This window comes from Trematomus bernacchii, unplaced genomic scaffold, assembly GCF_902827165.1.
Source record: "Trematomus bernacchii unplaced genomic scaffold, fTreBer1.1, whole genome shotgun sequence".
Taxonomy (NCBI): Eukaryota; Metazoa; Chordata; class Actinopteri; order Perciformes; family Nototheniidae; genus Trematomus; species Trematomus bernacchii.
Window position 1 is genome coordinate 5642877 of NW_022987567.1, and position 15403 is coordinate 5658279.

Here is a 15403-nt window from a genome sequence, read left to right on the forward strand (position 1 = left end):
TCAAGAACCCCTTGTGCGTTTAATTAACACAGCTATTTTTGATAGTTGCTACAGCAATGAGCAGGAGCAGAGCGTTTCGTTTGCAAATCTATCCACCTTGGGACCCGTTATCGTTTGTGGGGTCAGTTTCTATCGGCCTCGTGTAAATAATAGGGCTATACGCACGCGAAACTATGCAGATACAAGCAGTTTTCTCCTCGTGTAAACGGCGCCTTAAACACTCCACCATCATTCCTGTCCCCAAAAAGACAATCATCACCTGCCTCAACGACTACCGCCCAGTAGCACTCACCTCCATCATAATGAAGTGCTTTGAGCGGTTAGTCAAATCATTCATCACCTCCTCCCTCCCTGAATCTCTGGACCCCCTGCAGTTTGCCTACAGAGCAAACAGGTCCACAGACGACGCCATAGCCCTCACCCTCCACACTGCCCTCTCACACCTGGACCCGAAGAACAGGAACACATATGTGAGAATGCTGTTCATTGACTACAGTTCAGCATTCAACACCATTGTGCCCTCCAAGCTGGCCATCAAGCTCAGAGACCTCAGGCTCAACAGCGCCCTTTGTGACTGGATCCTGAACTTCCTGACGGGCAGACCCCAGGCAGTGCGGGTGGGAAATATCACATCCTCCACCCTGATTCTCAACACCGGTGCCCCTCAAGGCTGCGTGCTCAGCCCTCTCCTCTACTCCCTGTTCACCCACGACTGCGTGGCCACACACAGCTCCAACACCATCGTGAAGTTTGCTGATGACACGACCGTCATCGGCCAGATCACAGACGATGACGAGACGGCGTACAGAGAGGAGGTCGAAAACCTGACATCTTGGTGCCAGGAGAACAACCTCCATCTCAACATCAGCAAAACAAAGGAGCTGATTGTGGATTACAGGAAGCAGCAGGGAGAGGGACACGCCCCCATCGCCATCAATGGGACTACGGTGGAGAGAGTCAAAAGCTTCAGGTTCCTTGGGGTCCACATCACTGAGGACCTGACATGGTCTCTTCACACCACCACCATCACCAAGAAAGCTCGACAGCGGCTCTTCTTCCTCCGCAGGTTGAGGAGGTTCAAAATGGATTCCAGGATACTCTGCAACTTCTACAGGTGCACGATAGAGAGTATCCTGACTGGCAGCTGCACCGACCTCGATCGTAAGGCTTTACAGAGGGTGGTGAAAACTGCACAGCACATCACCAGGACGGAGCTGCCATCCATGGAGGACCTTTACTCCCAGCGGCTCAGGAAGAAATCACTACGGATTATCAAAGACCCCCATCACCCCAGCCACAAACTGTTCTTTCTGTTGCCGTCTGGCAGACGTTACCGCAGCATCCTGGCAAGGACAAGAAGATTCGGAGACAGTTTCTTCCCGCGGGCAGTGAGACTGTTAAAAAATGGAACTGTTGAAACAACTTCAAACATTCATCTGCTACTCAGTAGTATGTATCTAATACCTAATATATATATATATCATTCCAATAACTTGTATATAGACTCATACTGCACTATTCCACATCATAACTTTATTTCATTTTTATAACTATTATTATTTTTGTATTGCTCATGCTCTTATTGTTATTATGTTATGTTATTATGTTGCATTGTTGGAGAAGCCTGTGACATAAGATTTTCAACTGCATAATTACTCTGTAGCTATGTCAGATTGACAATAAAGAACCTTGAACCCTTAAAACCTATAACACACTACAGTAAAGGGGAAAAGCCCAAAAAGCATCATAGGGCCTCTTTAAGACAAAATAGTACACAATGGTGCAAGTAGAGTTGCAGGAATAAGGACTAAGTAAAATATAATCAAATGAAATACTGTACAGTGGAATCAAATACTGCTTGTTGTAAAAATATATAAATATGTGGATTGTAACAGATAAATCTGCTATAAACAAATGGAGGTGAAGACACTTTTTAGAACTAAGGAATAAAACAGTGGGTTAACACTGTTCCTGGGTCTAGTGGTTTGTGATTGGAGTAAATATATAATATAATAATATAGAGGTAAAGACACAAACCCAGACATGAAGAGGGTGTCAGGTCAAATGCAATGCCTGCGCTTTACTTAGATTTTAATGGCACTATATGTTTTAACGGCACTATATGACTTCCTGTTAAGGGTGTGGTGTGGTTGATTGACAGGTGTTGCCGCCATCGTAGTTACAGACTAGGATTTTCGGCGTACCTTCTTTGTGCTCCACCATGACGGTGTGGCAAAGGGAGAGAAGTTTGAAGAACTCAGACGCATCTTTATCTTTCCCGGATCGGACACAGGCCACCAGGGAGTTATCCATGAACTCAAACTTTCTGTCCGCCTCCCGGTTCCAGCTCCAGTCCACCGGCTGGCGGGAAAACAGGAAGATGTTGGGAAAACTACAGCAGAAATACTCAGACATTGTTGTGGTGACGTGGGTAGTTAAACTGATCTGGAGATTCCATTTTGTTGTGAATAATAGCTTTAGTATAGCAGTTAAGTTGTTAAAATAGGTACTGTTGACATTGGTGTCATTCCTTTTAGTTTATATAATCCGTCTGTCTATTTTGTCCACAAAAGAAACACATACTGCATCTTAAAATAACATTTTGTCACATGAATGAGTTGTGTTTAACTGTAAACAACTGTTTTTGTATACTGTAAACGTAGGAGATCAGGGCCACAAAATGTCAGCTCTTTTAAGTCACTGACTTTATTGTGATTTTATTTGTCGTTTCATTTATTTTTAATCTATTTATTCTTGTTTTATTATTTTCCATCTAATGTAATCTGTGTTTTTATGTTTGCTGTTAATTGAACTTGCTTTCTTGTGTATCTTTACTTATGTTCTGTTTTATGTGAAAGCATGTTGTATCTTTTGAAAGGTGCTATATAAGTAAAGAATATTATTATTATAATATATTGTAAGCTTAATATCTTACTCTTCCACGGTCCAGCACCACTCCCTCAGCTGTGGTCGGGTCACCTGTAGAACAGAAAGCAAAACATATTAAATAAAACTGCAGATATGCAATGCAAAGAGCAGGAAATGATGACTGTAAAAAACGACTAAAGTACAGGATACAGCGTTTATGTTAATTTGTGGCCTCTGCAATAACCACTGCCTATAACTATAGACAGGGCTGCACATAACTCTGGGGGGAGAGAGAGAGAGGAAGAGAGAGAGAGGAGAGAGAGAGAGAGAGAGAGAGAGAGAGAGAGAGAGAGAGAGAGAGAGAGAGAGAGAGAGAGATAGAGAGAGAGAGAGAGGAGAGAGAGAGATAGAGAGATAGAGGAGAGATGAGTTAGATCTAGATCGAAGAGCTATGAGAGCGAGAGAGAAGATCTCTAGTCTCTTCCAGATCTAGCGCTCTCTCTCTCTAGAGAGAGCTCCTGCCTCTCTCTCTCTCTATCTAGATTTGCGAGTTGCATAAGAACTGGTAAGATAGCAGGGTTTCCCACACATAGACTTTACCTGGGCGGGCCGCGTGAAGGGTCTGCTTTATGCGCTCCGCACAGTAACCCTGCTGCGAGGCTCTGGCGAACAGTTCATGAGCGCACCCCCCCCCCCCCCCCGTTCATAAAGTCAAGTACCCCTCAAAAGGTCCGGTTTATTTCATTTTAAGGATGCGCACCAAGCAATAATATAATATGTCATTCTACTTATATTACCTGCCTTTTTATCTGCACTGTCCCCATGCTGTAACAAAGTAAATGTACCCACTATGGGCAGATAAAGGATTTCTGATTCAGAGAGCAGAAAGAGATTTGCATTAGCTGTTTCTCAACCTACTGTTTGCTCTGCTCTTATCTATATTCAACATCTTCTTGCAGCAGTTGCCTAAATCAATAAATGGAGGCTAATTATTTGTCTTCCTGATATCACAGTGTTGTTGAGAAGGAAATGCATGTATGTTATTTCAGTAATAAGGGGGTGTATTCCTTCAAGAAAGGCTGTAGTGAGAGTTTGAATACACAACCGGGTGACAAAATCACTAAAATGTGATCTTTATTGTTGTGTGTGTGAAATGAAGCAGGTCAGTACCGTAGCTGCGTCCGGCGATGGTGCACTTCTTGAACGCCATGATGTTCTGTGTGAGAGTTCCTGTTTTGTCGGAGAAGATGTAGCTGATCTGACCCAGCTGCTCGTTCAGGGTGGTGGTTCGAGCCTGCACACAGGAAACAAAAAAGTTAAGTTTGACCAAATAACTTCAAATCAAAGTCCTCTTACAAGCTTTACTGAACATTTCTACTACATCTCATGCTTTTTAGCAGCGAATGCAGTTCAGAATCTTGGATGTTACATCAATATTGAACGTGATGACAAGCACTTGTATATATTGTGCTTGAAACCGTTAATCTGTGACAAAAATCATGTTCCTCTGCCTTCCCCGAATGGCATCTGGAAGACTCCAGTGCACCCACATTGAGTTGAGGAGTCTTTTAGCAATATGTGTCAATCACTGTATACGTGTTGTATTTAAACTGCCAAAATGAACTCCTGCTAATCATCATTAAATTGGATTCTGATCATGTATTGCCTATTTTAGTTGTTGGTAACATAATGTATTTTTGTGTATTGATGAGCTGAACAATAACAAAGAGTTTGACCCGGACGCAGTCGTTCCAAAATCAAGTACCGCCCAAACCTTCTAATTTTACAGCCGTTTTGTTGTCAGTGTATAATAGTAATAATACAAATCAAAAATCTTGGGGATATGGTGCAATAGCCTTCGGGTGATCTGCAGCAAACAGAGAAGTTTAGAGCACGTCTCTACAGTAACACATAGCTATTAATAAAGATTGGGTACATTCAAAGTCAAGCCTTAAATATAAATCATTCGATAGCAGCAGATATGTACCTTAGCAGGCGTGTCTTTCTCCGCGTAGTACATCTGCAGGTCCCAGTTGATGAACTTACTCTGGCCGAGGCGAATCACCTCCACACTGAACACAAAACAGGAGAGGACAAGAGAGAACACTTAGAAGTTGGATTTTGACACAGTTGTTCTAACATCAGGTAGAGAGGAAGAAACTAATACCTCTCGGTTGCCAACTTATGAACTTGGTTAACAAGCTAGCTAGTGTGGCGACAGTTGCAGTTGGTGTACGTTTAAAGTCTACTGAATTGTGTCTTTTTTATTTCATTTGCTTTAGAAAATGATATACAAGTCAGCCTGGAGCCAGCATATGTAGCTTTGAAAGTTAAAGTGGTAGCAGATATTTTGAAATCCGAGACAAGAAATACACTTTCTAGAATGAGGTCATCTATTGGATGTAAGAAGTAAAACATTAAACCACATTTCTCAGAGAGTCGTGACAATGCCATTCCACCTACAGTAGATCTTATAGCAGTCAAATGATAAGTCTATAGAACTAGTGGTATATTCCCATTGAGTGTAGAGCGTTGACATTATCTATGCAAAAGCCGATTGTACCAAGACCGAAATGTATGTGTGTGTTTGAACTGACCTGACGTATAGTGAGATGGGCACCATGGTGTTGAGGACGATGATGTAGCCCCAGAAGCTGAGGAAGCCTCGGTGGTTGGCGTCCTGGTTTTTACCGTCGAACAGATACCAGGCCTTGGAGCCGATCTCAGCGTACCAGAAGGCGTGACCGATGGCCAGCCCCGCCGCCACCAGGATCAGCAGCGCGAAGATCTACAGGAGACAACAAGCCGTTACACACCGGGCGACTGATGAAAAAAAGTCATCATATTAATATAAATATGTCATTCTAAAATGAAACCCAATTTCCCCCGTGGATTAAGGGGCCCTATTTTGCTCATTTTCAGGTTTGTATTTTTTCCCTCTACTGAGACATGTTTCAGGCAGGGGGGAGTGTGTGGGAGAGAAACGCCCTCTGGAGGGATCTTTTGAATGTTTGCCTTTGCAGACCATTCACATGCATAAACCTATATAACAGTTCAGGACTGAACTGTTGAAACAACTTCAAAACATTCTTCTGCTACTCAGTAATATGTATCTAATATCTATCATTCCAATAACTTGTATATAGACTCGTACTGCACTATTCCACATCATCACTTTATTTTATAACTATTTTTCTTTTTGTATTGCTCTTGCTCTTATTATGTTATGTTGCATTGTTGGAGAAGCCTGTGACATAAGATTTTCAACTACATAATTACTCTGTAGCTATGTCAGATTGACAATAAAGAACCTTGAACCTTGAGGAAAGGGAAAACCCCCAAAAAGCAAAATAGAGTAATAAAGTATTTTGATTCTGTTTTTAAACTCACCGAGTAAACCATGTAGTTCATCAGCTCGTCAATCTTGGTCCTTTTGAATCTAGTCTTCCCGCTGTTCCTCATGATTTTGGTGTCGGCTCCTACAACGACAAGTACGGAAATGGTGAATACTAGCCATTGCTATTCGTCAGTTATCATTCAAAAATATGACAAAGCTGTGTAGTTATAAAACAAAAGGTGCCGTCAGCTCTGTCAGTAACAAAATTCTCTTTTCACATGTTTGGAGTCACACCTGCGAAGATGACGAGGCCGTGACACTCCTCTGTGTTTCGGATGGTGCAGCCTCGGAGCAGCATGTTGTCGAGGTCCAGAGGTAACCGCTCCCTCTCCCACGTCATCGTCCCGATGAACTTATCCAGGCGGTTGTTCGGTTCCTCGCACTCGATCAGAGCTGAAGGAGACACAAAAAGACACGAGAGGGTGGCTTTAATTCAACTCTAAACTATTCAAATCAGAAGACTTCATCTCCGGGCTGCATCAGTTTAGTAACTCAGATATTTACTCTGGATAAATGGCATCAGCGTTAACCATAAAGGATAGTTGGGATGTAAAGATGGGGTATGAGGATGTTCTACAGTAGATGGTGAAAAGCCACCAGACTCCACAGACAAAACCAGTTATTTTACCTGGGATTGCTGGACTACCACTGCCATGATTTGTCATTTATTTTTGCATTATTACAAGTTCTGTGAGGTACAATTACAATGATTGTCACCTTAACTTCCCTTCAGCGGCTGTGGCTTAATCCTATTTAATGTTTCTATTTGATGAATAACACAGTGGGGAAAAACAAATTGTGAAACAGTGTATATGTAAAAGTTAACAAAGAATGTATGGCAAACTACCTGTAAATATCATCTGTTATACCCTTATAACACATACTTGAAACGACATTTTTATTTTAAAAGAACCGAATATAACAAAACAAAATTCCTTAAGACATGCAACATTGTAGAAGTATAGTAGGTTACCAATTAATGATTTGTTTTTCAATCTTGCATCACATATACACATTGCATGAATAAAATTCTCATGATTATTACTTATTAATTGACACTTGATGGAAATTGGTGTGTTTCAAAAAGCTTTTCAATTACTATGATACTTACTCCTTTGAATAAACCAAGAATTTTGTTTTTCAAATATACATTTTACAATTATTTTGCATGCGACTCGTTGTTTTGAGTTATTAAACCGATTAAGCGTTATGCAAATAAACTGGGCTTGTAGTTATGAACTCACCATTGAAGTCGGCCAGCTGCCGCTCGCTCTGCAGCCGCTCGTCTGTCTCTCGACGTCCCAGCTTAAACTTCAGGTTGGTCTCTCTGCGGGGGGGGGGATATGAATTACACTCAACATTAAAGTTCATAAAACTTTAATTAGGATTCAAAGGTTTAAGTGAAATGTATCTGCAAGTTTCCTAAGGACAACTTTATCCATCTTCATAACAAAAGTTGATTAATAAAAATAATTAAAATTCATTCTGTAAAGCAGAAAGCACTACGTAAATCCTTAAGGATCCTCAGAAGAAATCAATGAATGTTGTTAGAGCCAGTATTTTTGATTTATAAGAAAGGCCACTTAATTGTGACGTCTGTAGTCAACGCACTATAAAAAAGGACTACAATTCCCACGGCGCCTGCGCTAAAGCCACAGTGATGGGCAACCTGTTTGAGAGACGCCGTCGAGGAACAGTTTTTAACCGTACTACACGTACAAATCGTACAAGTACCCTTTAAGTTATGAGGTTATATAAGCATTATTAAGAAAGAAAGAATACCTAAGTTGTTTATTATTTTATTTGAGTTTTGCTTATTTCTTTTGAATATTGTAAAGGCCTATTTTCTTTGTTGCAGGTGCAAAAGTTTGCTATTTTATTTTGAGCAAACGCATCGCAAAATCATCTAAACCACATGTGTCAAACTCAAGGCCCGGGGGCCAAATCAGGCCCTTGGTGGATTTAATTTCGGCCCGCAGGATAATTTCTAATTACTATTCTGGCCTGCCGGTATATTGCACGCACACCTTCACTCAATCCTGAGGATCTCCTCAGCTCAGAGCCTGACCCCAAACATTGATGAACTTGCACCCAAGATGAGATGCCAAGTATCTGGCTTGAACTAGCATCACAGAGCAGCACACTGAGTTTACATGGATGTTTCCTTCTGCACTTTCTTTCTTGAGACAACAGGGCATGTTTGGTTTGTTCTTTGAGGGAAATTGTTTTCTTGAAGCTGGTGTTGGCCTGTGGAAAAATGTACTCATAAGAAATGACTTTGGAAAAGCTGCAGATAGAGCCATAAGAAATGAATGCAACTCATTATTTAATGTTTAATGTTGTTTTTATAGGCAATCATTTAAGCTTTGTTAGTTCCAGTTTTAATATGTGCAATAAGTTCATTTCAATAAGTTTTGCAATAAACATTGAACCAGTCCGGCCCTCGACTAGTACCCATTTTTTAATTTTGGCCCACTGTGTATTTGAGTTTGAAACCCCTGATCTAAACCATCGGAGGCCAAGCAACTCTTCAAACTGTGAGTAATTTAAAGGAAAGAACACGAGTTAGAAATGTCTGTTTAAGGCGTCTAGTGGCTTGATGGAAAGACAAGGAAGGAAGCCATGACACAATTCTCTAACCTAAACTCCTATGTTTAGATTTATTTAATGTCTCTTTTATTTAGAATATACACCTTAATTTTTGCTCTGTCAATTTAAATTAATATATTATTTAAACATATATTTTTAACTAGTTGTCGTTACTGTGAAAATCTTAAAATACATTCCTAATAATCTGTTTTATATCTTTGAATGAACATAAATACAATTTTACAATCATTTCATATAAATGGAGTTATTATTAGTTATGCACCTAACCAAATAATAGTATTTATTTTTAGTTTAAATATTTCAAGACATTTTTCATTTAAAGGTAGGGTAGGTAAGAATGGAGAAAGTGCTCCAGCTCGAGTGCGCTAGAATTTGAAAGTACGCAGCCGACTTCCTTACAGAGCCCCTCCTCCAACACACACGAACGCGCACATGACCAATGAGGGCACGAGATAAGTTTGTGCACAGATGGAAGGCTGACAGGCAGGTAGGCCATCCAGTTATTTTAGCCGGGCCGGCTCAGATGATTGGTCGTGCTTTTTACAGCGCCACGGCTTCCACAGATGACATTTTTTTATGTATTTATTGTCAAAGCATTTAATTTATTCATTGCTATCGGGATGTTAAGAGCATTTCATGGAATATAACAAAAAGTGTATCTGAAGTGAATTACCTACCCCACCTTTAATGTTATGGTAAGTAGTCCTCTAAATATACCGTGTAATGTTAGTTTGCAGGCAAGTCCTTAAACTGAATGAGGTTTAATAAACCTTATTTATGAAAGTGATTAAAATCATAATTTATATGGTGATGTATCACTGTTCTGTTTGGCATGTAACGTACAAGTGTTAGTTTCAGGTAAGTAGACATTTACTTTAGCATGGTTCCATTGTGCGGGCCTGTGTTTGACTAAAAGGCGTTTCTTCTCACTTAATCGCAGGATATTGGCTGAGGTTGTTTAGCTCTTGGCAGAACCTTTTTACATATTTGCTTTTCTTTTATCCGAGTAATTTGTTGAATAAACCCTTGAGAAAACTTCAGGTCACGCAAACAGCGCTGCTCCAGAAGTCACAATGTACACAATATATGACTCCATTTGAATATGCAGTAGAAATAAATATCCTTATAACATTTAAATATCTAATGGGCAAAGTAGTAGTATAGGAAGATTGGTCTATTATAGAGTATTCTAATTTATTCATTTCATTATTTTTTATATAATGTGTATAATCTGTATTTTATTCCTTATGTAAAATACCTTTCCCAATTTGGGATGAAGAAAGTGTATCTAATCTAAAAACATGAATTATATTTGGTCAACTTAGTAGGCGGAGTCTTACCCGTCGAGCTCAGCAGTTTCTACATAGCACAGACTGTTTGGGTTGGAGCTGGATAACAGCAAGATGTCCGCCTGAAGAGACAAATAAACACGTTAAAAAAGGGAATTAATCAAGAATTGCGAACCCTGAAATCTGCCTCTTGTGTTGCTCTGCACTGCTTCAAGTCAAAATTCATATTCCACTGTGGCAACAACTTCATTCAAATGATCTTTCAGGCATTTTTTGAAGGCGTATTGTTTATGTTCTTATTGCCAAGTCACTCTCAAACGGTCCAGGTAAAAAGACTAAATCATCTTACCGGAATAAAGTCGTTCTTCTTCATGCGAACCACATCTCCAACCTGCATGTTACTCCACTTTACCTCTTGAAACCTGAAGCAGAAATAGATCTCAGTTTTTATATTCGTTGTAGTCCTTTTTTATGATATAAAAAAAGACAAGAGAGATGGGCAGCAACCACTAACAGAAACAAACCTCAGATACAAGACAAAATGTGCTTTGATATGCACCAGCTGTTAAAGTAGTTATATTTAAAGTAATGCTGTATATCGTTAGCCTCACGTCATTATTGCCTCAGTCATATTTTAAGGTTTTCAGAAAAAGAAAAAAAAAAAAAATTCTTCATCAAACACTTTTTATTTATACTGTAATAGTAAGCTATGACTTAGGCAATTATGCTATGAGGCTAGCGATATGATGCTAATAATATTTCTTGGTTTATTGTTGATTATTTAATTTTACTGTCAGTAAGGACTCAATGGAAATAAACTAGAATTTCTCAAAACATGTGTCAGTTTTTTAAAAGATGGTGGACATCTTGTTTTATGAATTAAGTCGAGTTAAATTAAAAGCTTTGTTCTGACCGGCCGTCCAGCAGGACTTCAGACTTCCTGTTGTTGATCTCCTTGTCCATCCTGTGGCGCGCCTGAGGGAATAAAAAATTAAGAGGTCAGGGCAAAGCAGATTTTAGAATATTCTTACAAACATATGATAATTTGTAATCCTCTTGGTTTGCAATAACCATTACAAAGAATATCTGTCTCAAAAGTTCTAGCATTGATTGGCTTCAAAAAGGATCATACTTGTGTACTACAGCTACATATCGAAACTGACTGCTATAAAATAAAAATGTTTTCAAGTTATTGACTGCAAACCAGTATTCTTTCAAAGTTATTTGACAGAAGAAGACATTTCTAATTGTCTATCTGTCTTTCCAAAGCAGAAGCCTCACCAGATCGTCCACCAGGTCTTTGATGGCGGTGATTGACAGCACCACCACCAGAGGAATCAGTGTGGTGTACCAGGGCAGAGTCGTGATATCTGGAATAATCTAAAGAGACAAACAAACATTTGTTGGTGTTTAATGTTCCTTGTTTTGTGTAACAACAGAAGACCAAGGTTTAATCTATTTTTTCCTTTTAGACATACCTGTAAGATGAGCAGCGCCAGGAAGTAGAGGTTGGCAACTCTCTTGAACTGCTCGTACAGGTTCAGAGGGAGGAAGGTGAGGACGTTGTATTTGTACGTCTTGATGGCATTTCCCTGCAGAGAAGAAAACAAAATAATAATGAGAGCAAAGTGGGATAGGGTTTCGTCATGCGCTGTTAAACTGCCAAAAGTGTTATCGATTGTACACACGAAGATAGGTTAAAAACAATGTCATAACAATGTATTGTCCCGTGTTCCTGGAGGTTTGATTTCACAGAATAAGCTCAACTGTAAGGTCTGAAGGTTAGTCGTTGATCCCAAAAGGAGTGCTCTGTATCAGACAGGTTCTTCCACATCAAAACTGTTTCATTAAGGACTAGGCATTGTCACGGGGGGATTAGCATGTTGGAAAAGGAAAGGGTCAAAGACAAAATGTGGCCATACAATTGCAAACACACTTTTGTCTTAAATATATACCTCTCAATGCTCACATCTCCCTTCCTTCTAACTAGGTGCCTTGCCTAAACAAGGACAAAACGGGCCCATTTGAAAGTATATCTAAAAGATCAATGACAAAGGGGGATTCCAAAACACAGCAGTCAGTGTCCTGGTTTGTTGGGATGTCAGTTATTAGATTTCATGAAACCTGACCAGTTACAGCCTGATTCTGCAGCAGGTCAAATATGCAGAGTCAAAAACACACATCTCTCTTGACCAGCTTTGTGTAAGATCAAGGACTCTTAGGTGTTGAGATGACTACTGTTGCAGTTGTTACAAATATGTTCTCGCTCTCGTCCACCTAGTTTTGCTGCGTCTGATGTATCTATAAGTGAGGTACAGGTCTGCTGAGCCGGACGATCGAGTATCAGCTTCGACAAAAGCCGACAACACAACACGTTTTTTGTTTTCACTGGCTGCTAAAAGAACAAGTCCCGGCAGCTGGTCTTGGCATTTGACCAAGCAGCGAGAGCAACATCACATTTATACTCGTTTTCTTCTATGTACAGTCGATTAACTGATCAAAATAGTTAAGTATTATTAAAGCCATGTCAATTGTGGATATGAAAGCCCTGGCTCTCATAGATAAAAGCACATCGCCCGGCTGTCTTTCAATCACATGCTTCACTTCATCTTACCCTTCATCTACATCAAGTACCATACAGAATAATAGAACTGCCCAAGCATGTTAAGCTCTTGACATATTTCAAGCATGACCTTTCAACAGCTTAGGGAACTCTGTTTCTGCTGAGTCATTCCTGACTTCATCAGACACATGACATGAGGAGGAAGCATAGTCGGTAAAACTATCAAATCAACACAGCAGGCTTCCTTGTTCAAACATTAACCTGGGACAAATGTTGTACAGTCATTGTCTTCAGGAATTATACTAAATATTGCACTAAACCTGGCTCAAATCCCTCGTGTACAAAGTTGGGTCAGTTAACACATCCTGATGTCCATCTAGAGTTTGTTTGTTCACTTCTTCCTAAAAACATGCAAACACAAACTGGCCCTGCTCTTTGTCGAGGGTGTGGCAGCCATTGTTGACTCCATACACTCAGCATTAGTTTCCAGCAGGACCAACAGGGAGAGGATAAATGGGTATGTGGTATGTAAACTGACGGCACTTACAGAGTATCTGCTCTTCTTGATACACAAGAAGACTTTTTTCTCAAACTCCGGCAAGTGGTGATAAGGTCGGTCGTTGGCTTTCACCTTCCATCCCATCTCTGGAAAATAACACAAATCAAAAAAGTTAGTTGCAAAGGTTGATTTTAGGGAATGTACCTTCAAGGGGAATTGGAAAATATGTATATGCTTAGAACTCTGGTATTAATAGCCCATACAATTATCACTATAAACCTGGCTTAAACCTCACCCCCCTACTTTGGACCAATAGACACAAAGACTTAAGGTTGCAAATTGTATGGAAAATGTAACAGCGAAACTACAACTCAAAATGGAAGTGTATTTAGAGAAATGGTCACCTGTTGTAAGGTATTTGGCAAAGTGAATATATTGTAAACCTCTAATTGGACTCTATATTTTTTATATTTCTTGTGCTTTGTTGATAATTACTATTATATATTGTACTTTTTGATTACATTTTTTGGTTGTATATAACAGTATGATATTGTATATGTACCATGTTGTGTGAGACTCACTGTCAAGGAACTTGTTCTAATACATGTTCAAAATAAAGTTAGTTGCCAAGTTTGAAATGAGAGTGACAGCTATGCACCTGCCTCCAACTTGTATGCTAAGCTAGGCTAAAGCAATCTGGATCCACTAAAAATAATTACTGATATGAATCATATTATAGGTCTCTAAAAAAAGATGGCTGACAAAATTGATTTCCCCAAACAAATGTAATTCATAATGTCATCCTAAGTCTGCCTTTAGTGACTCACCGCTAGGTTTAGCTTCCACTTGGGGTGGAGGGACTCCTGGAGGAGCATCTTCCGGTTCCTCTTCGGAGCTGACTTCCAACTCGTCATCCGTCTCATCGTCACTGTACGGCATGACCTCATCGTCAGGTGGGACCTGGGACTCTGGCCACCGCCGACTCATCTTTGCACCTCAGATGTCTCTGAGAAAGAAAAAAAAGTGTCAGTTGATTAATAATGACAGGCTTCATTAAAAGTTCTAAAGCATTCCCGTGACAAACGAGAGAAAGAAAGGATTGCATCACAACACGTTTTTCAACTTTTCAAAATTAACGATCACACCCACTTCGGCTATCTTAGCATTTTGGCTCAGGTTGGTTATGTTGTTCTGTTGGTTGGCCCAGACTGAAATATCTCATTGGATCAAAGGGCACAACATCTGATGCAGACATTTATGACCAGCAGAGGACGCATCCAAATGACTCTGGACATCTCTCAACTGTCCCTCAAGAGTAAAATTGCCTTGCTATAAAATTTGGTAAAGACAATCAAAACCCACCCAGGATTTTGATTGTCTTTTGATTGACTGAAGAGGGACAGCCTCAACAATATAGTGCAAATCAGCATGAGGTTAAAATCCGGATACACTCGACTAAGTTGGTGACCATGGGGCAAACCATGAGCTTCTTAGCTGATGTAGATAGCTGATCAGTCATTTACCCACATTGTGCCTGAGGTTACAACTACAGAGAAACACCGGCATGGTAGAAGACTCCTATTCTTGTTCAATTGTTAAACTTGTCAAGTCCACAAAGACAACATTTTCTTGGGATGACAATCAGGGAGAAATTTGGTTGCGATCACGAGTGATTCTAGGACAGCTGGCTTTTTTTGGCCCTGCCGATTTAACCTTTAAAAACACGTCATACAATCTAGTTCATCTGAAAAATAAATACTGAGGTCATCAGGAGTTTGTGGTTTCATTTAGATGGTGTTGAGCATTCAGTAAAGCCTGTATTCCCTACTAATGCTGCTTTGTCAACAAGTCAGTGTATCAACGTGCTTTATCTGTTCACTAACAAAGCGTATTGAGGCGGGAAAAAACAAACATTTGATCCGTTAAACATTCAAACAAAAAACTCTTTTTCAAACGTAACAAAAGAAAGGAATGTTAAAGTTCACAGGATGTATTGTTATGTTTTACTGTGGTATAAAATTAGTATTGACATTAGCTTAATTTTACCGGGAATTGTAATTGAATACTATATTTCTGGTATTGTGACAGCTCTACTCTCCATCCTGACACCACCCTAACAAAACCGCTCTGCATTGGAAAACCCTGCATCCGCCTTAAAGCTCCTGGTTAGCAGGTGC

General features: G+C 39.9%; 1 protein-coding gene across 1 annotated transcript in view; it reads right to left on the reverse strand.

Annotated features, from left to right (window-relative positions):
• atp8b1 (ATPase phospholipid transporting 8B1) overlaps window positions 1-15403 on the reverse strand; it is a 36037-nt gene that overhangs the window by 11706 nt on the left and 8928 nt on the right. The window contains exons 2-16 of the mRNA XM_034125771.1: window positions 14054-14232; window positions 13275-13372; window positions 11643-11756; window positions 11446-11544; window positions 11078-11139; window positions 10514-10586; window positions 10216-10286; window positions 7510-7592; window positions 6500-6658; window positions 6259-6347; window positions 5466-5656; window positions 4856-4940; window positions 4039-4162; window positions 2936-2979; window positions 2205-2361 (exon numbers count right to left, since the gene is read on the reverse strand). Coding sequence (XP_033981662.1) covers window positions 2205-2361; window positions 2936-2979; window positions 4039-4162; window positions 4856-4940; window positions 5466-5656; window positions 6259-6347; window positions 6500-6658; window positions 7510-7592; window positions 10216-10286; window positions 10514-10586; window positions 11078-11139; window positions 11446-11544; window positions 11643-11756; window positions 13275-13372; window positions 14054-14213 — 1609 coding nt within the window. The 5' untranslated portion in view covers window positions 14214-14232. The remainder of the gene's footprint in view (window positions 1-2204; window positions 2362-2935; window positions 2980-4038; window positions 4163-4855; window positions 4941-5465; window positions 5657-6258; window positions 6348-6499; window positions 6659-7509; window positions 7593-10215; window positions 10287-10513; window positions 10587-11077; window positions 11140-11445; window positions 11545-11642; window positions 11757-13274; window positions 13373-14053; window positions 14233-15403) is intronic.